This window comes from Polyergus mexicanus, unplaced genomic scaffold (assembly GCF_030449975.1).
Source record: "Polyergus mexicanus isolate NDT 795.1 unplaced genomic scaffold, iyPolMexi1.0 SCAF_4, whole genome shotgun sequence".
Classification (NCBI taxonomy): domain Eukaryota; kingdom Metazoa; phylum Arthropoda; class Insecta; order Hymenoptera; family Formicidae; genus Polyergus; species Polyergus mexicanus.
This window is the reverse complement of record NW_027223324.1, coordinates 10,666,988-10,694,609: the sequence shown is the minus strand read 5'-3', so window position 1 is coordinate 10,694,609 and position 27,622 is coordinate 10,666,988. Positions and strand designations below refer to the sequence as shown.

The 27,622-nt window shown below is 37.2% G+C and overlaps 1 protein-coding gene across 9 annotated transcripts in view; it reads left to right on the top strand.

The window, feature by feature from the left end:
• LOC138932617 (cell adhesion molecule Dscam2) overlaps positions 1-27,622 on the top strand; it is a 194,085-nt gene that overhangs the window by 60,066 nt on the left and 106,397 nt on the right. For all 9 annotated transcript variants that reach the window (XM_070294630.1, XM_070294632.1, XM_070294629.1 and 6 more), the window contains one exon: positions 12,418-12,510. In XM_070294630.1, coding sequence (XP_070150731.1) covers positions 12,453-12,510 — 58 coding nt within the window. In that variant the 5' untranslated portion in view covers positions 12,418-12,452. The remainder of the gene's footprint in view (positions 1-12,417; positions 12,511-27,622) is intronic.

The window sequence follows — 27,622 nt, the reverse complement described above, 5'->3', positions numbered from 1 at the left end:
AAATTTTTTAAATTTATAAATGTTTTTATTTACTAACAATAAATAAAACTTTTTGTCTTTCTCGCCTATTTCCATATTAATTAAAATCTCCGTTCAGAGATCGGGAACAATTAATAGATAACTTTTTTTTAAAAACCAAGACTTCTCGATAAGATCAAGAATCTTGATAATTTCTTTTGGTACTGTCTTGATAATTAATTTAAAATCTTGTCTTGATCTTGTCTTGAAATTCAAGACTAGATCAAGACAAGACCAAAACTAGTCTCGGTATCTCGTGCAATCCTAATTTGTATAATATAAAAGTAATTTTCTTAATTATATCGCTTTACACATACCTACACGAGTTTCAATGGGTAACTCTTTTGTCGTAGAGAAATATCGCGGAGCGCGTAAGCGTTGCGTCTCTAACTTGATTATTGATTTAAACGCGTTTTACACTACCTTTATTACCCGTCTCACGTGGTTACATGACGAGAAACGGTACAACCCGCGAGAGTGGATGCTCCTCTCGCTTCGCGTGCATAAACCGCCTTAATGCACCTACCGTGAGAGTGCATCATCGCTCTCTGCAAATGACATCTCCGCTATTCATCGTCCCTTATCCGTGTTTTGCCCATTGTGCCGTCGCTCGCAACAAAAGCGCTTTAACGATTTAATAGAAAGGTTCCACTCTCTCTCTCTCTCTCTCTCTTGCGATTCTCTCCGAGCATTAGCAACTCTCCTTCCGGACTTGGAAACTCGCTCGAGAAAGCCCTTTTCTCGCATCCTCCCCCATCTTCGTACGCGAAACGCATCGACGAAAACGAGCCACGAGGGGCTGCGCATCGATTGCAATTATCATGCGTTAATTATAATTTTAATGACGTTATTTCCCTTTCCTATCTACCTCGTTCTTCGTTCCTTCTTTATGCCAAAAGGCACCGCGTTCATTAATTAACGCGTTATCATTTGTTGTAATATCTAGACGCGCTGCATAGTCACTTTGAAACACGATATCTACTTTTGAAAACGTATATTGCGCTCACTCGTAATTGTCACCGACAATGAGCGTGCGTTCTGAAACTCGGCAATCGATTGGCGCAAATGTATTTCTACTTTTACGTGTGTGTGTCACGTGCGCGCGTTGCGCGAGCTTGTATGTCAGACGGAAAATACGAATTAATCGTGAATAATAATGTACTTTCGAGCTGTAAACGAGTAAATTTCTCTCGTACATTGCGGAAAAATTGCGAAATATGATAATCATTTAAAAATGTTACAATTAAATAATATAATTGCGCGAGAGTGGACGATAGGAAAGTGCAATTTCGATGAGCGTAAATTTCGATGATATTATATTCTCTTTCGTATCTAAAGTATCGAGAATTTTGAACTCGACAACTGTTGTAGCATAACGTTTACTGACTTTGATCACGAAGGTGATTGCGAATATTTTCCACGAAGCTATATAGGAAGCTGGCTTGAAAAACAGACGAGGAATCTCATGAATATATTAGAATGGGAGCGATTCGAAAGTACAATGCCGCCTTCAGGTAGCTATGTAAACGTGATAATTGCACTCTTATAGATATATTGTTAGAGGGAATTATTCTTATGAATCTTTCGTATAATTCCGATGGAAAAAATAGACCTGACTATAATAACATCGATTGTTTTCCGTGTATCATGCTTCAATAGTATAGAAAAAAATTATAATTGTTGAGAGAGAGAGAGAATTGTTTCTCCGAAAAATAGAATTAAAAAAAAAATTAAAAAATAATTCAGAGATTAATCGCAATCAATAACAAAGGATTAAAAGATTGAGAAATTTTTGTTCCGGTTTCCGTAAAAATAAACATCGGTATTCGTCGTCTATGAATACGATCCTTCAAAATCATCGAACATCAATACAGATATTGCGAGACAAAAATCTTACCATTCTATTTCAAGCTTCTCAATATCGTAATTAATCTCGCGTTAAAACTCGAAACTCGTGAATTCCTCCTCGGCTTTCAATGCCGTGCGTCGATTATCGAAATCCCCTACCAGGCCATTTTGCCACTGTATTCAATGCGAGCGGCATTCGAGTGTCGGGTTAAAAGTAACCCCGGCATATCCATCTCGCGTACATAAACCGCCTTAATGCACCCTCGGTAGCAGACCATTACACCACGCATCCCTGCAGCCTCTCTCCCTCCTTCCCCCTCCCCTCCGCCTCTATTCCGCTCGCATACTACTCGCGCATGTTACACGCATATTAGGATACACACACACACACACACACACACGCCATTCTTCATACACATGCACGTGAACCGCCACTCCTCTTACTCTTCACGCATATTTACGCCATATCGACCAGGTAGTAGTGGGTAAAATTTACTCTACCACAGCCGATACATTATTTCCACAAGCATTAACGCGCCGACATTATTGCACTATCTCCGTCCTCTTCCCTCTGCTTCACAGTCCTTCTATCTCATGAGCTATCGTACGTCGAGAATCGCACGATTTTCTCCGACAATGGATCATCATGTTTTCGTATGCAATGAGCAAAAGAAAAAAAAAAAAAAAAAAATTTTCGACGCTTCGAAAATTTGAATCTCTTCGACTTGATGTCTACTGTAATTCATAGCGACTTTAATCGTACGAAGAATAGGAAAGTAAATTTACGATTATATTGTGTAATGAAAAATATCAAATATGATAAAAATGTGAAATATTTATTTATTTATATTTTTTTTATTATGAACGAAATATCTTCCAACCGTTCTATTTTTAGCCGTATTTCTCTTCAAATTATTCGTTTTTAATTTCCAATGTGCATATATATATATATATATTTTTTTTTTTGCAATTTGCGCGTTGCAGAAAAAAAGAGTTATTAAAACACATCGAGATTCTTATTAATTCGAGTCGAAAAACTCAAACAAGTTTCTCTAACGATTCGCGCCCTTATCATTATAAATATTTACTCGCCTCTGCTATACGATAACATTCATTCGGCCGGCAAGTTCCAATACCGGGATCCCAACCTTTCGTTGTCAGTGTCGGCGGAATGAATTTTTCGTTCTGCGATGTTGATGACAGTGGAGTATACGTCGATACCTTTTATTGGCGCCTGCTTTCCGTGTCGTCATATTTTTGCTGCGCGATGTATGTTCTCTTCTGCTCTCGTCTCGTCTCTCTTTTTCACGAAAAATTCAACACCGGGGCCGTTTTAACTGCGAATAACGCCAACGAGAAGATATCGTGAGCTGAGACAATATTTACTGATTAAAAATATATACTAAAAATATATGAAAAAAATATGGTACAATCGAAATTAATAGAAGGAATAGAATTTAATGGAATTTTAATTGAACGCTTTATTTTGTTAAGTTTAAAAGTGAATACCGTTTAAATTTTTTTTATATTTATTAGATATAATGCAATTTGTATGTGAATGAATATTCTTTTTAAATCAGTAAAAATTACGAATTAATATTCTTTTTAAATCAATAAAAATAATTAATATTAAAAAGAGAAATTAATAAGAAATATTCTGAAAAATTTCGATTTGATTTTCGTTAGATAACATGATTGTAATCTTTAGCTTTTTGAAAAATATATTGAATAATATATTCTTCTCTTCGATAAATAAAAATTATTGTCAAAGTTTCTCGTGATTATTTTAATATTTCTGACACGATATAATGTGAGAACTCTAAGAACGCCTCGAGATCCTCTTGAGGACTTTGAAACGGCCCCGGAGATAACCAATATCCTTGAATAAACCGAGCGGTCTATTCTCATGTATATATTCACCCGCATGTTCTGCATTGCGCATTTACAGACATCGAATAGTCGCGAGCAGTTTCGAAACTTTATTCTTGCACGCGCGCGCGCATCTCGTGAGACTCGAAAGCGAGATAGAGAGATCGAAAGTTATAAATAATTCTGAAAACTATGACCATACCGGACTGTTTTACTCGAAACGAGGCATAAAAAAGTGCTGTTGCAATATATTTCGTTTACGTAAAAAAAAAGAGGCCTCGGAAATACAAGATTGCTTTTGCGAGAGACATCAGTATGCGATTTCTTATCGGGAAACGCTTGCAAATAACGGGGGAGACGACATCTGTTGCTTGATCAGTGCACGAGAGAAATTTCTGTCTTCTGTAAAATTTAAATTTGGTTATTATGTATCATATGTTATGCATGTGTGTTTATTGTAATTTTGTAAGTATTGTTAAAATAATCTTAATATATAAAATTAAAAATTGAATCTTTCAACGCGCTTACGAGAACTTTACATACTGCAAACTTTGTAGAAAAATATCGGGCAAGTCTGCGAGAAAAGTATCTTATCTTTTTATCCGCTTCATCCTTTATGTGTATGGTTTACGTCGAAGATACCAGCGTAATATGCCATATGCAAGTTCCTCCGACTTTTGCAATTCTCTCGCGCGCGAGAGATGTTTCTTTTCTCGGATATTAATTAAAAAAAAAAAAAAAAAAAAAGCCCCTGATAAAGTCGAAAAGCAATTTACGAGTACAACGAGATTTTGTATTCCTTTTTCTCGTTTTTTTTTTTTTTTTTTTTACTTTCTTGAGTGGAGTCGATAAAAGCGAGAACTCTCGGATGGAGTGGCCGAAATGTAATTTTTGCAGAACTTTGGTCCTTTCCGTGCAAAACTTTTGCAACCGATACTTTTTCAAATCGATTGAATTACAAGGGGTGTACGTTCGGTCTCGAACTCGATTTCAATACGACCTTTAAAAAGCGCATTAAGGGATCGCGTAAGTTTGACACTTCTCCGTTTAATCTCCAGGAGACTCAATAAGAATCGCAAATTCTTTCGCTACATCAAATTGCTGTAATGCAAATGGCAACAATATTAATTATTTATGAACAAAACGAAACGCTTTAGAAGAGAGTAATCACAATTTATGCTTGATATTATTTTCAGGTTTTCATTTTTATTATGTCAAACTAATCCGGGGCTCATAATCTGCGAGACATTTTCGTGTCTGATCGACATACGGGAATATCTAATATAGGATGTCCACGTTGGACGAATATAAAATGTTTAAAATGTGATTCGCGGGGCGAATTTTCCCAGGCACAATGGCCCCGTATGCCCTTTCTATGATCGACTACGAAACCGGCTGAGAGACTGCGATTCCCCGGGGATACACGGCATCATTTCCGTATTTTTAGGACGATGCGACCACGAAGGCGATAAAGTGAAAACGGTGCGGGTTTCTCGAAAATGGCCGCGGGGAGCCTCGTCGCTTTTACTATCGCCGGTAATCTCAGTCTCTCTCTTTCTTTTTCCGTCTTTCTCTCTCTTTCTCTTTCTTTCTCTAGCTATTGCAAAAATATATTTTTTTTTCCACCGTAAAGACGCAAGCAAGTCTTCCCTCATCTTCTTAGACGCGAGCACGTATACAGGTGGATCTATTTAGGGCGTGAAACACGATTATAGGGAAAATTAGGGAGGAAGAGCTCGTAAATAATAGAAGCTATCTGGAATAAATTGAACAAATTAGGGAAGATATAGAAGCTCTTTTATCATGCTTTTTTCCCCAATAATAAAATTAATTTATCTCTTTTTATATTTTTGTTCGAATAAAAGCGAATCATTTGTATATGACTAATATAATTTATGATTATTTTTGGGCACCCTTCTATATTGCAGGATTGAATTTTTTTTTTAATACGAGATATGAGTCAATAAATTTACGTAAGTTAATTATAAAATTTGTATACATGTTATATTCTATATCTATATTACAGAGAAAAGCATTTTTAATGCTAAATAGAGAGAGGATATTTTTTTTCAATATTATGAATTAATTAATATATACACGACGAAAATAATTATTTATATTTAAATAAAAATCCATACGTGTTAAGTTTCTCTCTTATAATAGCGAGTTTCAAAAATTTTTATTAACGTAATAACAAAATTACGTTAAAAATTTGGAAGGATTGTTATATTTGAGCATGAATTTCTCATTTGTCACGGGCAATATTGAGTGAAACATTGAAGGCCCGTTTCGAGGAGGAGCACTCGATCACAAGCGACATATAACGCGTTGCTAAGTTTCTCCTCGCATTTTAAATTTGCTCGTTGTCGCTCCATCGCTCCGGGCGATCCATCATCTTCTTGTCGACGAAAACTCGAGCTCGCGACTAATACGAAGCAACCGTCATCCCCCTTTTCGCTATCTCATTTCGCGCCAAGAGTAATGCACATATCCGATAAAACTAACAGTGGCCGCAACTTTGCTGCCACGAGACTGACTGTGGCCAAATAAATGGTTAAATATTCCACGTAGCCTGAAGGGGCACGCGCTCGTCAGTCAAAATCAGGTATACGCGGAATGTAAATGCGATATAAATCAGGATATGAACGTAACGCGATATGCGGAATATAAACGTTAGTATATGACGTTAGTATGATTATTATCGGAAATCTGCAAATCTGATATAAGAGAAGATTAACTAAAGGAAATATTTTACAATGGACCGTTTGTGTTAACTATATATAGTATTATTTCTCTTGCGCTTGAAAACTGAGAGAGATTGAAATAATTTCATCAACTTTACACAATCCAAAAAAAAAAAAAAAGACGATTAGATATTTTCCATAGTTCTTTTTTGACGCTAAATAGAATTTCTCCACTAAATAGATGTGCTCCATCAGTGCGTCATCAGATATATTTTGAGAAATTGGCAGTTGCAAATTCCCAATACGGGAAGTACAATAATAGATAGTGTTTTATTATCAGATCATATTTTTAAGCTGCATATTCTCTATATATTCACGAGAGACATATGCACGGTAGTCGTCTTGCATTTCATAAACGATCCTTCACGCGCGATCGCTGCCGGTTCACGCGTTCCAATATCTAAGCTATAATTTTAATGAAATTCCTGGAAGGCAGGTCTCCGAATTTCACTCCTCTACAAATAACGGGTCAGTTCTCGATACTAGCGGTTGCGGGAGAATGGCCGCGTCGTCGCCGATATTTTATTTTTCCTCGGTTCAGGAACGCGGTCAAAGCGGCTCTCGGCCGGAGAAAAAAAAAAAGGGAGCATCGCGAAACAGAAAATAGCTCGCGCGGGGAAGCGCGCGTCGTCGGATGAAAATTCCCGGGGGATAATAGAAATTTTTCGTCGAGAGAGACGCGTGCGTGTCTCGCGTGCACGCGTGTAAACGCGCGTGAAAATTCGAGTCGGGGCTTGTGATGGAAATTGACATTTGTGTATGCGATATGCTCCTATGGAAATTTAAAAACAAAATCAGGATCGAACCGTAATTCTTTTACGGAATTGATAATCTTATAATTCTCTATATATCGCGTATAAAATAAATCTGAAAATAATTTCGCATTGACATATGTAACGTTTGGAAAATTTCAAACATATTTTTTTCATTTTTTTTCTTTTTTTTTTTTTTGGCCAAATTGAGGTAAAATTTAAATAATGCACGTTTTCTTATTCAAATTTTTTTATCGAATTATTCTTAATTCGTGAGAGTGGAAGTGATTGGAAAATCAATTAATCTTCATCATAGTACGTAACGATTAGTTGCATAGACTTGATCGAGAGAGAGAGAGAGAGAGAGAGAGAGAGAGAGAGAGAGAGAGAATTATATATTAATAATTTGCTATTACGCAGATAACAACAATAATAAATAACAAATATTTAGTCGGTTGTTCGTTATCGCACACGGTCATTTAATCGCAATTTTATATAGTGGCCATTCGTTTAATTCACGCATTTACGATTAATTCCGTACGGAATAACAATTTTAGCATTTCTCTCTCACTCTTTCCGACAAGATAATTACTTTAGTATATCTACCGTACCCTGGTGTATATGAGAATATTTAATGATGTATTCTCACGCATATATGATTCGCGCGTTAATTAATATCCCTTCGCGGACCGCGAACGCTGCAAGATTTATAGCGCGCGAGATATAGCAGAAATTTTCCTGACACGCGGAATGAAATGTGGAATTACTATACCGGTGGTCTTAGCGCACACCGTTTACGTTACGTGTACGAGCGACGAGAATATGAGAGAAACGGGACAACAGAATTCTCGCGCGGCAGCAGCTGGTGCCCCGCAAAAGTTCTACACATTTCGCCGACGTCATGGAATTTTTACTTGTTCATATCCCCGGCTAACGAATTAAGATCCCGTCAACAATAATTTCTCAAAATGTTCTTTCCACCTTTGCATGCAACGTTGCCGGTGAAATTAATGAAGAAAGTCATATTATGCCGCGGATAATAATTATGGTCTGAAATTTCTCGCGTTTATGTATCGTCTGTTTATGTATGTAGTCTTGAATATCAAAATATACTGACGTCATACTGTAGATTTTATATATATATATATATATATATATATATATATATATATATATTATATTGCAGATATGAAAAAAATAAGAAAACTCATGAACGAGACTGCACGAGTATATATTTAAGAGGTGTATTAAGATTTTATTTAAAAGTCAAATATTTTGTTCTGCTAAAGTATTCCATGCGAATGAAAAATCTGAATATCTTATTCCAATTATATTAATTCCTCTGGATTAAAGATAATATAATTTTAAACTTTACGTTATGTCCAAGTAATTATTTATTACATCTTCTGAATATTTACTTATTACTATTGAACCTGTATTATTAATTTATCCAACTCGACAATGAAGTTATTCATGAAAATATGACCTATCTTCGAACCGTCTGCCGTGTTCTCGAAGACAAATAATGTAGCGACTATTATAATCTTGGCGATTTTCTGATCCACATCGTACATACGTAAGAAATCTAAGAACGATGATAGAATAGAGAGGGAAGAAAAATTATCGTCGCAAAGAGAGGTGGATGAATGAATAAATGCGATGAGACGTGGAAGAGAGAAGGATGAGTAGTGCGAGAGCAGCTGGGAATAAGAATAATCGCGGAGACAGTTCGTATTCGAACAAGAAGAACGTATTCTTGATGTCGGCGATGATGATGGTGACGTCAGGATGATGGGGTGAAATCCATTGCTGTGGTTGCCATGGTCGTCGCCGGCTTTTTTCGTCGTCGTCGTCGACGCGTGTTCTCTATTGTTTCCTCCCTTCCATAAAGCCTCCGGCCGGCATTAATTCCGTAGCAGCGGTGGCGAATGAATACACCCTGTGCGCTCGCGCGATATGTCGAGACCTTTGAACGCGGTTTAAAACGCGGCCAGCCTGTAAAAAAATCTCTGCTAATAACGCGGACTAACGATCCGTATCCGTGGCACGGAGGTGCGAAAATAATTAGATTGAAATTGAGAACTCTACGGTATTTTTTGTATATTTTTTTCTTTTTTTTCATCTCGATCGTATTTATTTCGAGATTGTAAATTTGTCATTTTATTCTATTTTATATTTATATGAAATTTTAAATATTTGAATTAAATTTATATATTAAATTATATTACACTGTTACATTTATAGTATTAACTGTATATTATTTACGATATATATATATATATATATATATAATGATTCTTTTATATTTCAGTTTTCAAAATAATACAATATCATACATTAATAATACATATAATCTAGCGACAATATTTCGAAAAACAAATTTGCCGCGGTTTATGAGAACGAAATCTGCATCTGGCTCGCATTGCTTGAAAATACTATATTATTCACGCGAATAATCTTGCAAAGGAGATTCGTGAGGTCGGAGGCGATTCGAAACACACCAAGCAGTCGATATTTTCGCGATTATTCGTTCGACGTGCTCGTCACCGTGCAATTTGATTCATCGCATACCTAAGGTTAATCCTTATGGAATATTCTCCCCGGACAAGTGATTTAGGAAAACGAGTTTACGTGGTGTCGTTTTATTCCCTACGTTTTGCGCCGCTGCTGTGTGAATTATGCACGACCTCTCGCATTTGAACACGTGCATCTAATTTCACCTCTATCCGCGTTACCGTGTCTTCAAACATAAGCATCGCTACAACGTTAAGTTTAATATCGCATTACGCGGTTACGTAAACCGTAATGTGTTATTTAGTTTTGTGTCTTGCTACAAAAGGTATTGAACGCTACGACGCTTTCTGTAACGATGAATATACATACTTAGAGTTTTGGAATCTTCAAAAGGCAATTTAGAGTCTTAAGGAAAAAGCACCGGATTTTCAGTTCAATTTTCAGTACAAAGAAATTGTAAAATGGAAAATTTTATAAGAATTTTGTGAAAATTATTAAAATGATGAGCTAAAGTAAGATAAATTTCTAATTTTGTGTATATTATAATAGAAATTTTGATAAATTATATATTATTCTTCTCTCTCTCTCTCTCATCACATTTCTTTTTATATATAAATTATCTTGTATTTCTTCATAAAAGCGATATTAGAGTAATAACCCTGGAAAACAGATTTGTCACAAAATGAGCGATGGTTAAACAATTCGATAAACGCTGACATAAATTAAACTAATCTACTCACACAGCAGAATGCTTTTAGAAGATTAAAATAATTTTAAAATAATTTTATAAATAATATAATATCGACCTGCAGATATTAATTGCGGAAATGATGTGATTGCGGTGTTGATTGTAAAAATAGGCTTCTTCTTAAAATAAACCAAAATATTATTAAAGAAATGTATGAAGAATTTTTCGTTGATACTAGATTTTTTTCTAGAACTGCAGTCTATTTTTGATTGGTCGTATAACTATAATTACAAATTTAATTTAATTAAATTGTATTTATATTAATTTATTGGACAATCTCTACACAGATAGACTATTTTTCTCTGAATACTGACATATCTTGTTTTAAGAGCACTTCAGTTCAAATATCTTTGACAGCTTCAACATTTTTCTTGGAAATCAGGTCACCAGTCATTGTGTATTATTAAGTCCAATTCGGTCGATCGATTTTCCTTGTCTGTTTCTTCGTTCGTCTTTTCTACTTGGTTTGCGCGTCTCATCGCTAGAAGATGGTACGATGGATATTCGATCTTATCTGTAAACTTAATTGTGAGCGCGGCAGAATTGCTTTTGTTTTGTCTGAAACATTTTTTTTAAGAATAATGTATTTTCAGAATTTTTAAAATACCATAGAAGAGTTTGTTCCAATTAAAATAGGATGCTTTGTATATGTGTGTATGTAAAATAAAACGTTACTTTGTAAATTACTTTAATAAGTTTCTCCCTCCTGTTCTCAGTGGAAAGCAAGTGTATTTCTTTATATCTTTGTCTTCACGAGCAGAAGCTCAAAAAATATTCAACGAAGAAGCAGCGAGAGATGAGCGCAGGTAAAAACAGCACACTATTGCAGATCGCTCATGTATGTACGCATAAGGGCTGTGTAGGTCACCCTTTGCCGTGCCACGATGCAACTGCACCGTGAAGCGAATCAAATGCTCCAGATTTGGCCTCTTTGAACGAAATTTGTAAGAACGTGATAAAAAATACGTGGATATTTTATCCCTGCGAGAAAGACCTTACCTGATCATAGTTACAATGATCAATAATTTATCGAACGACTCGTATTTTTGTGATCACAGATTGATACTTTTTTTTTGACAATATCAATATAATCGTATATCGAGTCCATCTTTTTACGCTTATAGTATATAAGCTGTCACTTGTAATACATTTAAAATCTTTCGTTCTTTTCTCAAATTGATAAAACTTATATATATTTTTTAAGTTATTTCCGAATAATTATAAGCGCTTTTAAAGAATCTTGGAATCAACTTCGAGATTGACACTTTTTTTATTTTACTTGCTTATTTTATATTAAACCAATCATCTTTAATATGTCAAATATGCCAAATATGCCCCTAGAATTATCCAGCGAGGATTGTTCAAGGACCTCGATGAGGTTATGTAACTTCCGCGGCTTGCGGCAAAGAAACGCGCAAATAAATGCAAGAGGGTGGCATCCGGGGTGGTTCCGATACCCAAATCAGTGGCACGCATCGCATGTTTCACGATTATGTACGTCGCTCGACGCGCACCGTCTGGGAGGGTTTTCATTCAACGGACAAGCCTCCCTCCAGGCATGGATTCGAGAGAGAGAGAGAGAGAGAGAGAGAGAGAGAGAAAAATGTCGATACGGGGCGTAAGGGATTGGCGTGTAACGGTGAAGAGGAAAGGGGATCGGCAAGGTTGAACGTGGAACGGGCAGTCTGCCAGGAAAGGGGCGGGAGGTTTGGGGGTGAAATTGAAAGGTGGGACGAAGCCCGAACGATGAGGACGCGGGACAGACAACGGGTTTGCGCTGAGAGATGAAGGGTCGCAGAGAGAGAGAGAGAGAGAGAGAGAGAGAGAGAGAGAGAGGGAGAGAGAGGGAGGAGAGGCAGGGATCGTAGTTGGCTTTGGTATAGCGGAATAGGTTGATTGATTGGGCACGCTTGTATTGTTTCAGGAGGAAGCTGAATCGACGTAACGCTCCACGCCAGGATGGCCGGTTGGCCGTTCAGTACCGCGCTGCTGTTCAGCATCCTCATCCTTGTTCGCGGTAAGTAAGAACACGAGAGAGATGGCTACGCCATCAATATAGATAGTCCTTGGGTTCAGGACAAATCCAAGGACGGTGGGCTGTGCTCATGCAAATGATCCCATCTCGCGTCCGCGTTCTCGTTACGATGCTAATTCGGTCGTGCTCTTTAAAAATCAATTTCATCGGCTTTAAATCGTTCGAGTTTCGGGGCTCGATGCCCGGATTTAATGAATCCTCGAAATGAGAGTAGCGGAAAGACTGTAATAATTCTCGCGATAATAATTAACATGAATTCTTATGCGTTACGTTGTGTGAGGTAGACACGACGTTTACACATAGCGTAACCGATCAATTCACATTGTCAATGGACGAAAGTGGCTCGAATAAAATTACTATGTACTTGAATTATTGTTATCGCTTCTACGAGAAGCGCTTATCTTATCAAATAAAAGGAAAAAGGAAATAATGCAATTGACATGATCCCACCGTCGGTAACGATACGGGCTTCACATCGGGGATTACGACTCCCTCGTACGATAGACTCTCTCGTACGTGACGCAACTATTTCAGGTCGCACGTAGAATTTAACAATGTTATGTAACACAGTGTATCGCTTACCGCGCGTGTCAGATGTAACCCGCGCATACGGCTGCTTTCGCGCGGAAAATTCGCCGATATATCACAAGCGAGCTCCTGTTCTACAATTCAGATGCATTCGGGATGCGTTTTTTGCATTCCGTAACGAGATTCGACTAATTTATGATTGCACAAAAGCTTTTCCTTCTCTCAGAGCGAGAAAGAAAGAAAGAAAGAAAGAGAAAGAGATAAACGTGAAACATTATGTAAAATATTAGACGAATAATGCGAGAGAAAATTTCTAGATGCATTTATTTATGAAATGTTATTATCACATCCCCGCTTGTTAAGCGCAATTGTAAATGATATGAATTAGAAATTATTACGGAGCAGGAAGAGGTGCGATTTGCGATAGAGTAAAAATTCCTAAGATGTTTTATTTTTTTCCAGAGCAATTCAAGGAAAAATTTCTTTAATCTCTCTATATAATTTATTAATTAATTTACATTACTGCAGGGTCTATATTTACATACATTTTTGTTTCATAATATTCTGTTATACAGGGTGTCCCCAATTTAAACGGCAAAATTTCAAGAGCGTGTAGAGGATCGAAAAACTAAGACGAGAAGTCCTTAAGAGGTTTGCTCGTTTTTGCTCCATTTTAGAGAAAATCGTAAAAATTCAATCTCTCATTGTCAGTTGCTCTCTTGAGTCGATTGGCACCGAATAAACTTTCTGCTTCAAGGTACCTTATATATTGATGATATCCTTTACAGTGCCAATCAATTCAAGAGAGCAATTAAGAGATCGAATCATAGATGCGGTGCGCCAAATATCACTAGAACAATGTCTAGCTGCAATTAATGAGATCAGTGCTAGATGTAATGCTTGCATTGATGCAAGAGGGCAACAATATCTGCATTAAACAGATGATAACGTAAATAAAATGTAAATAAATAAGTAAAAGAACGAAAACTTGTTTTGTTTCTTTTTCTCTGACTTTCTCCGAAATGGAGCAAAAACGAGCAAATCTCTAAAGGACTTTCTGTCTTAGCTTTTCGGTCCCCTACACGCTTCTGAAGTTTTGCCAATTAAATTGAGGACACCCTGTATAATATAATTTTAAATCAAAATTCCTTAAAAATTCATTAATAACCGTAACATTAGTATTAATACATTCATAAAATATTCCATATGCTGCAACTGGGATGCGAATGATTTACCTCGCGTTGCGAATCGCCGCAGTTTCGCGAAAATTTTCGTTTATACAAGCTAATCGTATTTTTTATTCGATTTTTGCAACCGCGGAACAGAGTTTTGTTTTACAGGCGCTATAGCCGTATTTGTTACTTTACGAATACACAATCCCGCTTCTCTCTCTCTCTCTCTCTCTCTCTCCTTCTTGTAACGAGAATGGATACGTATTCTCTCGTTTTACGGGGCCTCGAAGTGTCCCGGGGTGCCCGATTGATTTCCTGCCACTTCGCAGCCTCGCTCGCTCGACGTCGAGCTCGGCTCGAAACCGCATGACGAAACCGTGAGCCACCGTGTGGCATGAAATCCGCTTAAATTATTGCCCCTGCCGGCAGTTTCGTTTATTTCGGGATCCATTATTCCGCTATAGAGCGGGGGCAACTTTCGGGCGCAATTTGTAACCCTACTCTCGCCCCCGCGAGCTTTGTAATCGAGCGAGTTCCAACCCGTCGCGCGCGCTCACCCGCCGTTCGTCCCGACGTTCGTCCAACTTTGGTCATTAATAACATTCCTTTTCGTCGAATTTCCCGATCGTTCTCGAGAAGTTACGCGTCCTCGGGATCGAAGACGACGATGTGTCAACGTGCTTTCTTGGATGTTACGCTCGCTTTTAAATCGGGATATAAATTCGAGAACTCTCTTATGAATTTCTTGTAATCTTGCCAAGATAAGTTAATAGCTGATGAAGTTATGTCGTGTCTTTTTTCATTATGTAATTTGATAACGGTTACTCGTTTTAGATTTCAAATATTTAACTTACATATGGTATCTCTCCAATTTTTCTCCAATATTTTATATAATAAAGTGTATTATATATTATACATAAATATATAATATATATGCACAGAGAGATATGCTTACAGTATTTAAAAAAATATTATATACCAGAAAATTTAGTTTCAGCGAAATGATTGTTTGATCTTTTTAATTAGCCGCGTTGCAATTATGTCAGAGAAAATGGCAGTCGCTCGCATCGGGCTGGCATTTTTGCAATACAATGTTCCCTATGCGCAACGCTCTTCGGTCTCCGGTAACGTTGCTGTCACTCGTAACAGCGCGCTCGAGTTTATTTATTGCGCTCCTATAAACGTCCCGAGCGGCATTAAATCCCCAATAAATTCAACGTGTTTCAACGAATGATGATCCAACGTCGCGTTCGACAGGGTCGCAGATGTCTGGCGTAGTAACTTGTAGCGCACCGGTATTCGTTAAATTTCCCGCCTATCGGCAGCTCCTAAATCCAACGTTTCATTTTGCAGCATTAAATGCGGATTTAAGCATCAGTATCCGGAAAATTAAAAAAAAAAAAAAATTTTTTTTTTAAGTGGCTGTAATAAAAGAGAGAAATATTGTCGCGAAGAAATAAAAGACTTTGGAGAAAAAATATTTGACAGAAAATTTTATAACTAATAGTAGGTAAATTTAACATGCAGTAATTTCATGATTAAAAATAAATTTTAAATTGCAAATAAACATTTTTTTTTTTTTTTTGTGAAATTGAAATAAATGATAATGCTCTGATTATATTAATTACTCTAACGATAGCACAGCAGATAATCATTTTATTATTTAGAGATCTTGCGGCATTATGTCGTTTCGTGGCCACAAAAGTTCACGAATCGGTTGGCCTGAGATTCGTGTTGGTCGAGCCGCGAGGTCTATCTTTCAGTATCATCTTTGTCAGCCTCGCTCGCCGAGTCTGTTCGCTACATCTTTTCATTTCCTGCACGTATGCGCGAAACATACCATCGGGTGAAGAATATGAGAAACAAGAGATGACGGAAGATATGATGGAAAGAGTCAGCGGGAGGAGAAGGGAAAAGGGCGAACACTGACGGGAAAAGCATTGAAGAGAGTGGTTGGCAACCGTTCGGATACGCGTGAGCCATCTCCGAGAAAAGAATAATAGGAAAAACGAGAGAGCGACAGATGGAGAACGGAAAGACAAGAGACAGAGAAAGTGCGGAGTGATTTGGAGGAAAGTTGCGGCCAGAGAAAGGGGGGATGGGTGAGAAATGGCTGGAGAAGACGGGGAAAAAAGACGAGAAGGAAAACGATCGGCTGAAACGGCGGGTGTTAAGGCGGTGTGACTCGAGCCAGGGTTGGAAGCGAGCAGGCGGAGGTGGTGAAAACCGAGTGAGATCGGGAGGAGGGGAGGGGTGGAAGTACGAGACCGCTTTCTTAAAGATGCGATTCGGGGCGCACTTGTTGCGCTGTGAAGGAGGGTTGGAAAGAAGGTTGAGAATTGGAAAGAAACGACCACCGTGGGGCGGCATGAGACTCGCCGAGGATATGGAATGGGAGGTGAGGGAAGAGACACCGGGGATGGTTAGAGAGAGAACGAGAGAAACAGAGAGATGGTAAGACGAATCGAATTGATTCTCTTTCACGGGTGTCCCGGCGTTACTTTTCTTTATTGCCGCCGACCGGGATAGCAGCCCCTTTTCAACCCCGCGTTATTTATTTATCGGCCGTCGTTTATACGTTGAACCAGGTTTTGATCCACGCGTGTTAAGAACATTACGTTCTACTTCAGCATTCGGCACCCACTCACGTCGATTCATTCTCACTTCTTCATCCTTTTACCTTCTGGTCATTTTGAGATAGCGAGAGCACTCCTTCCGATGCCAAGCAGAGTGTCCGTATCGGCGTCTTTGATACCACAGGGACGAACGGGGAGGAAATTTATTGGGATTCCCCTCACGAGCCTACTACGAGTCCCGATCGATGCCTGAAACGAGCAATAACGATTCTCCCGGCACATTCGTCTCGATGTGGAATGTTATTCGGAGTACAACGGCGATGCGGAGATTTCCTTGTTAAAGTTTAGACCTTCAACCGCTTGCGTTTTGACGCTTGAGAACCGCCCACTTCGATCAGCATTCGGTATTTTTGTTATTCCTTTGTGTATCATAATTAATATACTCAGATGAAAAATGAATTTGTGATATATATATATATGATTAAATAATATTGATAATATTATTTCTAGATCGCGGAAATTTTCCCCGTTATATGACGAATGTTTAATAAATATTTTATTGTAGAATGTCAATTATAAAATTACAGCGTATAATCCAAAGAATTAGATAAAAGAAGCAAGCGAAATATAAATCAAAGGAGTGGGAGGAAGTCATGTTTAAATTTTTGACACGGAGGTTAATACGTGCAAAAGCAATTAAAGAACGACTGACTTATTTTTGCAGCATTGATATTTAATTTTCTGTGACATATAATATTTATAAACACGATGCTTGCAAATATCATAATGGACAATGCGCGGTTATAGTTTAATAATTATTGGAATTTAATTCTCCTTCTCGTTCTTTTTCTTTTCGTTATTCAATTTTAATGCGATACGACTGTTTGCCTAACATAACGAAGTAAGGACTCTTTATGCACGCGATGCAATTATTTCAACGTTTATCGGAAATAATAAAAGATTAATCAATACGTGTTTTTTTACGACAAATTATCAAGCATTCATAATAATATTTATTCCACTTTACTTTAATGAGATTAAAAAAATATACAGGAGGCCAGTCGATTTATATCACGACTGGACAATCACACAAATTGACAATCAATTTTTCTTTAACGAATTTTATCAATTATCAGCAATGCTGTAATTGTCAATATCTATAAATGTCGCTAAAATATTAAATATTTCAATTACTAAAACATCAAATATAAAAAGTAAATGTATCTTATATATAAAATGCTCTTATATATAAAATAGCTGAAAAATATAATAAAAATATATATTACAAAAATATAAAATAGCTAAAATTATAGATGACGAAGTATATTTCGAGTGAAATTATTCTAAATAAATAATCTTAAAGTAAGAAAGTGTAACTCGCAACGGCGGCTTTAAGATGTTAAAACGAATCGACCAGCTTATTTTAGCCGGCTAGAGATCCGTGCTTTCAACGTTATTAATCGCACGGTGGAATTGAGGGGCCAGTTACCCGCGATGGTAGCGGTCCATTGAACCTTCGGCTCGAGAGAGAATTCACCACGTTACTTATTTATCAACGCGTACGTGTCTTCGTGCGCTCGTATATATATATATGTGTGAATGCGTACGTGTATGTACGTGCTCGCTTCTCGCGTTTAAAGAACCGCATCGACCGTCGGCCTCGTGGGAAAAAGGCACTTTCCACGCGGCTAAGATAGAATCAGGGAGTCGCGGCGATTGGATTGGAGCCTCGACGAAAAACTTATTGGGATTCCTTGAGGATATAAAGGCTCCATGAAAATCCTCCGTCAAAGAGAGGAGAGGATCACGACGAGAGATTGATCGATAACTCGCGCCAGATATTAACCCTAGCCCTTGAAATTATTCGTTCTATCCGATCACGCGAGGCCTCGGTCGTCGACGATATTATCCGCGTCCCGGATATTAATTTTACGCAATGTCGCACCGCGCGTAATTACGGAAGGGAAATCGCGAATGTAGCTGACTAAACGGGCGCGATAGCATCTTTCGCGAGAGGCGAAAATCATAAATTAGGTCGTTGAATATATGCGCCAGTAATTTTCCGGCTAATGTATCGTTTTTCCTCGTTTTTCGCGAGATTTAATTAATATTAAATAATATCGGACCTATATTACGCCTTTTGGATATTGTTTTAATTAATTTATGTCAGTTATCGTAATTGCGCGCTCTGTGACCCAATTATATTATTCGGTTATTTTTTTATTTCTCCAATTCGGTGAGAAGTTTTATCGATCTTTTTCAGATATGAATCTACTATCTTGCATCGCGCGGATTAAACTGAGGAAAGTGATTATTTTTCAAAGAAAAATAGATTTATCTCGTATTAAAAAAAAAAAAAGAGCATGTTGTTGATTCGTTTGTGTAGCAAAACTCGATGGTCGTAAGTAAGAAAAGAGAAGTCGAACGCGATGACGGAAGAGCGGTGACGTTTTGGAAACGACAGTTGTGATTTCCGCTCGATCAACGCGTGATCGGGGATCGACGTCCATCCCGGGAGAAGGTAATCTATCTGATGGCGAATCCCGCGCGCTATAAATATCACGGCGAAGCACACAGAGCTTCGATTTTCCTTCGCGCAAAATATGCAGCTACGCCCGCGCGTGAGAAATCTCACCCTGCGAGAGCGTTCTCTCTCTCTCTCTCGGCTTTTTATTTCCCTTCACCCTCCCCCGCCGTATCTTTGCTCTTATTTCCCAACACCCGCCAGCTCTTTACTCGCGAATGTAATAGCGCCTTCGTATCTGTTATCGAACGAACAATGCCTACTCCCTCCCTCCCTCCCTCCCTCCGCCCCCCCCCCGTCTCCCGCGTCGGACCCTCGTTATCATGCGTAAGGTGAAGTCTCGTAAGGTAAATTATGTTTTCTACTTCGGGGCGGTGTGTAGGACTCGTAAATCTTGAACAACCTAAATATTACATATGCCGTAGAATATATCTTGGTATAAGCTGCCCTTTATATACAGGGTGTTCTCTAATTTAAGTGCATGCGAATCTCCCAAATATTCAAAATTGTTTAATTTTTTCTAAAACGAAACCCCGTATGAAAAAGTTTCATTCTATGTATTCTCGATTAATATTTTTTTTTTTTTTTTTTTTTTTATTCCAAGATCATCCCCCTTCCAATTCTATCGGCAGTTATGAGACTAGATATTTTGTTAAAGGCGATTTAGAGAAAACAAATCGATGTATATCGGAGATGTGTACTTTTTATACGTGAGATTTATTTCACTTTACATGATCGTCGATTTGCTCGATTTATTCGAAGGTAGGCAATACATTTCGCGGTTTTATATCGCAGTGCGAGTATCAGCATTCGGTTCAATTTTACGATACGCAGAAACGCCCTTTATATATATATATATATAAAAGAGCAAAAATTATTGCCTTTACATCTTTAACATAAAGTGACGTATCGTGCAGGAGTGCACTAGCGGGTTAACGGAGTTATCGGCAATTTCGCGGCGCCCTATAGAGAGAGAGAGAGAGAGAGAGAGAGAGAGAGAGAGAGAGAGAGAGAGAGAGAGAGAGAGAGAGAGAGAGAGAACTCTGTGGCTTCATCTATAATACGGCGGCGGACGCGTCGCAAATTAGGATGACGCGGAGCTTGCGCACTACGTACGTTAACGGGAGAGAAATCCGCGGTGACACTTTATTGATTTCAAGATTATCGCGGTCCTCCGCCGTGCCGCACGACCTTCGATGTCGATGAGAGGAAAAGGAGGTGGGAAGCCGATTCGTATGGGTGAGGGAGAAGGGTAGGCGAGGCACGGAGGATAAAGTGAACGAGAGGATATTGTATCCCGCGACTTCGTAATTGCGACACTCGTCTCCTCCCTTTCCTCCTTTTCGCGACGTCTGCCGGGATTTGCATTCGCACGAGAAACGTCAATCGCGGCCAATCGCGAGATGTATTATCTGTCGCGAAAGTTTCCCCCGGCTCTGCGAACGTGAGATCGTTTCTCGGGTATTTCCCCTAGCAGGCCGAAAATTAATACTGAATTAAAATAACTGAAAATTAATTTCTAATATTGCTGATCGAAAAAAGTATCATCTTTTAAGTTATTACTTTGCCTTCGTATTTAGTGCAAGCAAACTTTGCCAGATGAGAAATCAGATCATCAAATAAGACATGAAACTTTTCGATTATACCAATATCCAAATTTTTTATACATGAATCACGAGTGTGCTAAAATTACGAAATTACAAAGAAGAAAATCATGCGTCATAAATAAACATATCTGAGTATCACGATCCTTTTATCGTGCAAATAATCGTATCGTTGTATTATCGTATTGTTTATACAAATTATTCTTTTTTTATATAAAATTTTTATTCCAATCAATCTTTTGTAAAAAAAGAGAAATTTGAAATGAGAAATTTTAAATGAAAGATTATTTTTTACTCTTTTATTTAATTTTTTGTATCATAATCAATAATAATTATTAATTCAGATATATACTAATATATGTTAATTGACGTTGAAAAATGAGTGCGTTCTGCCGTAAATAAATCTCACGCAAACGCTGCCTGGCTTCTACGATATCAATTCCCACCGTTTTCGCCGTCAAAGCCAATAATGCTTGCGAATTCATACACACGGACGAAAAAAAAAGGTTAATATTCCGGATCCATCCTTTGCGTTTGTCTACTCCGTTTGTTGTTATTATAAATTGTGCGATTGTTTATTTATTTGAAATGCAAAAGCCTGCGAAGTGTATCATTGCATTGGACATGATTGTATTGCAAATACTACCATTTTCCTTTGTACAAACCACCAGAAAGTTCTCATGCTTCGAAAAAGCGAGATAAGAATATAAGGAAGGTAAAGTGCAGCGACGAAGCAGTTTACATTAACTGCATAACGAACGATAACGAATCCGTTCAACAATAGAACTGTGCGAAACAATATTCGATTTCGAGATTCGTAAAAAGTTGAGCTGTAAAAATAATTTTTTTTTCCCCCCCATAAGATACGGTTTATTTTGTGAAAAAAAGAAAAAAAACAACAAGCCTTGTATTTAAAAAAAAAAAAAAATCTGCAAACAAATTTACGATTAAAATTATTGATCCGTTTAATTGTCAAAATCATTTTAATGGCTCCGCGATATTAAAATTTGCGTTTGCACGGATTTCTACAACTCGTATTTACCACCGTACCTCGATCCATTACGGATAAACAAAGCCGATCCATTATTCGATGATAAGCGTTATCCTGCTTTATCTGGACCTTCTGTCAAATTTTTATAAAAGAATTCAAATTACCCGACCGCGTTGAAATTTAACTATCCGCGATTCGACGGGATCGGTTGATAAAATTTTCGCTCCGGAGTATTGAACCCACGCTCGTCTCCTCCCGATCCCGTGTGGGGGTCCTTATTTTTATACTATCGATCTAGCCCGCTTTGACGTTTGGACCTTGCATTATTCAGCGATTCCTTCTCGGCTCGCGAGCTTTCGTTCTCATCGTACACACGGGACGTTAAACACATAGAATGTACGTACTTTCGCGTTAATTCTGGGCAAGCACATTATCCACTCGCCTACTCGTGCCACGACACAAACGTCTAAAAAAGAGAAGCAGAGAGAAATTCAAAGGAGAAGAGAGAAGCTCAGTATTAATTATTTCAGTAAATTGCGTCCCTTTCCAAAGAAGGTCGATCTCTCCGCGGATAATCGGGCAAATGGAATTTCCGAAGTCCCTTATTATTTTTACAAAATTGCTACGGAGATTATTCTTCCCTTATACGCAGTCTCTAATTATCCCGAATCTCACGAAAATAAACTTGTAAGGATCATATTCTCGAAGAAAAAGGAACAAGAGATACAAGAATTCTCAAATCAGGATAGAAGATACTTCTCTTTCTTTTTCTCAATTTAATTTAATCTCTCTGATTGCATTATTTATAGCATAGAAAATAAAGATGATAATTGTATTAAAAGATACATTAATCATCATTGTTTTTTTTTTCCGTTTCAATTCCGTTAATTTTCATTCGATTGTACAAATTCACGAATGGATTTGTCTCACTCTGTAATTAAATTATTCTGATTGCTCTCCAATACAATACAATAGTATTCAAATATACAGCGTAACGTAATCTCTCAACGAAAAATATGCGAATGTATAAATAAGAATTGAGATAGTAATATAAAACGTTTTTTTAATGATGAAACATTATATAATTAATATAACACGGCAAAGCGAAAAATTATCAAATGTATAAATCGCGAATGGCTTTTTTACATTATATATACAGATATTAAAAAATGTAAGTGGAGTACTCTTATTGTTAGAACGATGATGAAATGCGCTTGCATATGACACGTGCTTGCACATTTCTTCTCGCGTAAAACATGAGTAAACATATCACGTGTGCGACATGTGCCCCTGACAGTTGATAAACATGTCGCGCCATTTAATGTCAAAATTATCTAGATTGCAGTAATGTTAACACTTACATCTGCTTCTCAAACTCGAAATATTCTCTCTCTTGCGGCATGTATCTTGAAAAATTCGCGACGATGATATATTAATAAATTTAATCGCTTTTCTCGAATTAATCACGATTTATACTTCTATAACGCGGAAAAGCTTTCCCAAGTGTAATCGCAACTTCAGAGAGTCGCAGAACTTCGCTCCTTCATCTCTGTCAAATGTACGTCATTGCTGTCGGCTGTATCGTCGGATGCATCAATATTGATTAGTGTCGACTATAATTAATTAAATTTAAGCTCGCTATCTATACGCTAATACGAGTGGATCTATGATCTATTGTAAAGAAAATAATGGAAAATTTCTAAATCAGGAGTGTATTTTATTATTAAATTTAAATTAAATTTCTATCTTTGTTTGAGAAGACAAAAGAAGAGGTTGCATCTCGGTTACACTTCCTCTCGCGGTATATGCATACATGTCTGCACTCGTACAAATTGACAACTTGTTTCTCCGGGCGAGCAGATAGGTCAACAAATTTGCGAGAGTTTCTCCCGACCATGTCACAAGCATACGAGATACGCGTCAGTATGAAAAAAGAGGAATCTCTTTGTGATCTTTACGCCGACTGCCAGTCCAGCGATTTTCAAGCGTCGCAGACGCTTAACGAAAGCGTCGCTGAGAGAGGCGACGATAAACGGCCTGGCGGCCGTATTTTTCTCGGCTAAAGGTAAAAACCGAGAGAGCTAGCCCTTTTTTTACCACTCGTATCTACGTTTCTTCTTTCCTTATTTAAAGGAGCCCGCAATAGATCCTCTGGGATCAAAGGAAGCCGGGGGTACGTTTGCTCTCGCGCTTATAGTAAGAACACGCACACCAACGATTTGTGTAGAATGAGATCGTTTTATTTTTTTCAACACACCGTGTCGATTTTCACACGACTTCCGTTCTTTAAAATAATTTATGTTATACTTTTGTATAAATTGACTTATTTCACTTGGACGTGCACAATTATTAAAAATACATGCGATATATCGCATTGGAAAAGTATAAAATCATTGAGAATACGTATTCTCGTATTTTCAATACGTATATTGCATCATCAAACGAATATCCGCGTTTCATTTGCTTTTTGCTGCTCTTCGTCTTTTTATAACAAAAAAATAAAACATATCTTTGTACGATTGTAATACAAATAACTTTTTCCATTCGTCGACAGCATAAATATCGGGCTACTTCTATGTGTTCGAGCTATGTACTTTCGTAATTGCAGACGGTGCAGTTTTATAGCATGCATTTTAACAAATTGCAAAATATATGTATAATTTTGCGAACAAATGCAACGCGAGCGTATTCTTAATTTCCACGCGAAAACTTGGGAGACCCCGATGATAATCATTGCTTTCGCGGTTAAATCGCAAGATTTTCGCGACGATATCGGCGAAATTTCCTTTCTTTTCGGAGTCAGAGAGCGAGAGAGAAAGAGTAAACGAGAGAATATCAAGAGTGGTAAAGCGCGGTGCCGCTTTAAACTTTTAGAGGAAACGTTTTCTCCTTAGTAAAGCATCGCGCGCGCGGCCGAGATTTCCAGGCGTGAATTTACATAACCGTGTAGTGCTCAATTTAGCGACTGCTACAGTGTGGAAACGGATAAAAAAACAATACCCGCCGAGTTATCCGACGCGCACGATGGTATTTTCATTTTTAAATCTCTTAATCGCGACGTGAAAAATCTCTTTATTACACGGTTAAATCGTCACAAGAACAAAAACATATGAGATCTCGAACTCTTACGTTAAAAGGAGCAATCGCTTATTCTTAGAAGTGTGAAATAATTTTTTTTTATATCTTTTTTTTATTACAAAAGTAGGAGAGAGTAGATACAAGCGCATAAAGCCAATATTCTCACAATATTCGATATCACTTAAAATTTTATTCATATATGCATTATAAAAAAGGAGATATAGAAATGTGTTCAATATCTGTGCATCTCTCTCATTAAGTTTTATCACATTTTTATTGAAAACATTTCTTATCCAATATGTAGGACGTTACATCGATATAAACATTATCTTTGAAGAGCAAAATTTTTTTACACTTTTATGAGAGAGATGGGGATGGCTCTTATGACAACGTGGCTGCGCGACAGAGAAGTAAAATGCGGCGAGAAAAAGTAGAATGGCAATATTATGATTAATCGAAGTCATCCGATATATAGATGTTAATTCGCAATAACTGCTGCTTCAATTACCGTGCCGATCATACTACATTGTATAGAATATCGAAGATGCGCCGCGTCGAGCAATTTCTCGTTGCATTGTTTGCGACGCGAAATTATTGGAAACGTGCTAAAGTATACACGACTGCACCATTAAGCCTTCGTGACACAATAAAGACGGTTGTAGCAAGCCATATCGTATGATGAATGAATTACACGTTCAGTGACGTATTGGACATATTGGATACATTAATTATATTCGCTTCTGTTCGAATTATTTGACGTATCGATCGTTTTCCCCTTTACAGACTCTATATTTTTATTTCATAAAAGACATTTGAATTTTACATATAATTTATATATTATTGGATATTATTTAAAAATTTATATAATAATTTATTATTATATATATCACATCATAATCATTTATTATTTATTATGAATAAAAAAATATCGATTTTTTTCCCGCACAAGCGTCGGACTGTTTGTAAACTTTGACAAATTCTGCCGGGCGTAAAATCGCCGCTGAAAAATCCGCGACATCTATATGATCGTCGAGACGCCGTCGTCCTAAATTCCCAACCAAGTTACGATCTTTCGAAACGAGACTGGCAGGAAATCGAGTTATACATACAGCTCGGGCATAGCTGGTGCGCGTCGCAGAGTCGAAAACTTCTCGGCGTCGTCATCGTCGTCGTCGTCGTCGTCGTCGCGACGACGTTATTCACCCCCGGATGTTGCCACCGTCGCCCTCACGGAATCTTCGCTGCCCGAGTTTCGACTTGCGACACGTTCCGCATGTAGGGACTGCTCGCGTACGTGTCTACACTAGGCTCGTTAACTGTTAGTTAAAGTCATTTCAAGACCGAATGCAGCGAGAGACGACTGTCTACCGGCGCCCAAAAATCGCATCCAGTGACGTTTGGAAGCGCCGCGACATCGGGGACGAGACGATTGTGGTCGATTTCTTTCAGCAGGTTTTTTACCGCGCGAGATCGGTATTATTAAATCTTTAAAATTTCATATCTTAATAAAAGATCTTAATTTCTTAATTATCCATATGTTTATAAAATTTGTTCATCTTCAAATTCCATATCTTTATAAAAGATTTTATAATCTTAATTCTATATCTTTGTAAAATTTATTTACTTGATCCGATGTTGTGGAATAAAGAAGAGTAATATACATTAAATAACGAACGATCGATAAAAAATGATAAATGAGAAATTAATCGAAAAACAGCAATGCAGAAAAAAGATATTAATCTACAAAAATGAGATGATAAAACCTAAGATAAAATATGATAATGGTAATACAATATCTTACATCTTTTTTATCCGGTCTTTTATGTAATAAATAATGCAGTATTTGTTGAAAAGCGGAACAAGAGCGAAATTATAATCTCATAAGATTACTTAATCTTGTATCATTTAAATTCAATACGGAGTTCTTAACTCGCCCGTTACTTCCCTTCGCGCTCTTTTAAAGTCTTTTAATTGAATATCTACTATATTCATCCATGATTCGATATAAACTCTTTCTCTCTCGGTATCTCTCTTTTACTTTTCTATAGATAAGTTACATTTTATCAAGAACAAACTTTATTCTCATGTCGCATAAAATTAAAATACCGCTTCGATACTTGTCGAAAGTTTTGCAATATTGATTATAGCGATCTACGAAGATCGACTATTTGAAATTCAACGTCTCTTCTTAACAGAACTTTCTTTAACTATGCGTTTAAACATATTTTTTCTTTCTGTGATTTCCAAAACATGATTAATCTTTATTTATAAAATGGCATTTTACGAGAAAGTATTTAAGATGACTAACGACTAATGACTATAGTTAAATTTATAATATTATAAATCTTATATATATTTAAAAAAAATCTCCATGAGTTGACTCCTACATTTAACAATTTCATAAATATCGCAAAATAAAAATCGATATATTTTATATGTATCATAAAATTATAAACTAAATTACACTCGCAAAATAATTAATTTTACAAATAACAAATAAATAAATTATATATTACTTTACCTCACGATTGCTTCGATTGTTTAATGCCTCCCCCGGGAACCTCATTCTTCTCCCTTGTTCATCTTTGTGTTGTGGCAATATATTATTATGATCGATTTGT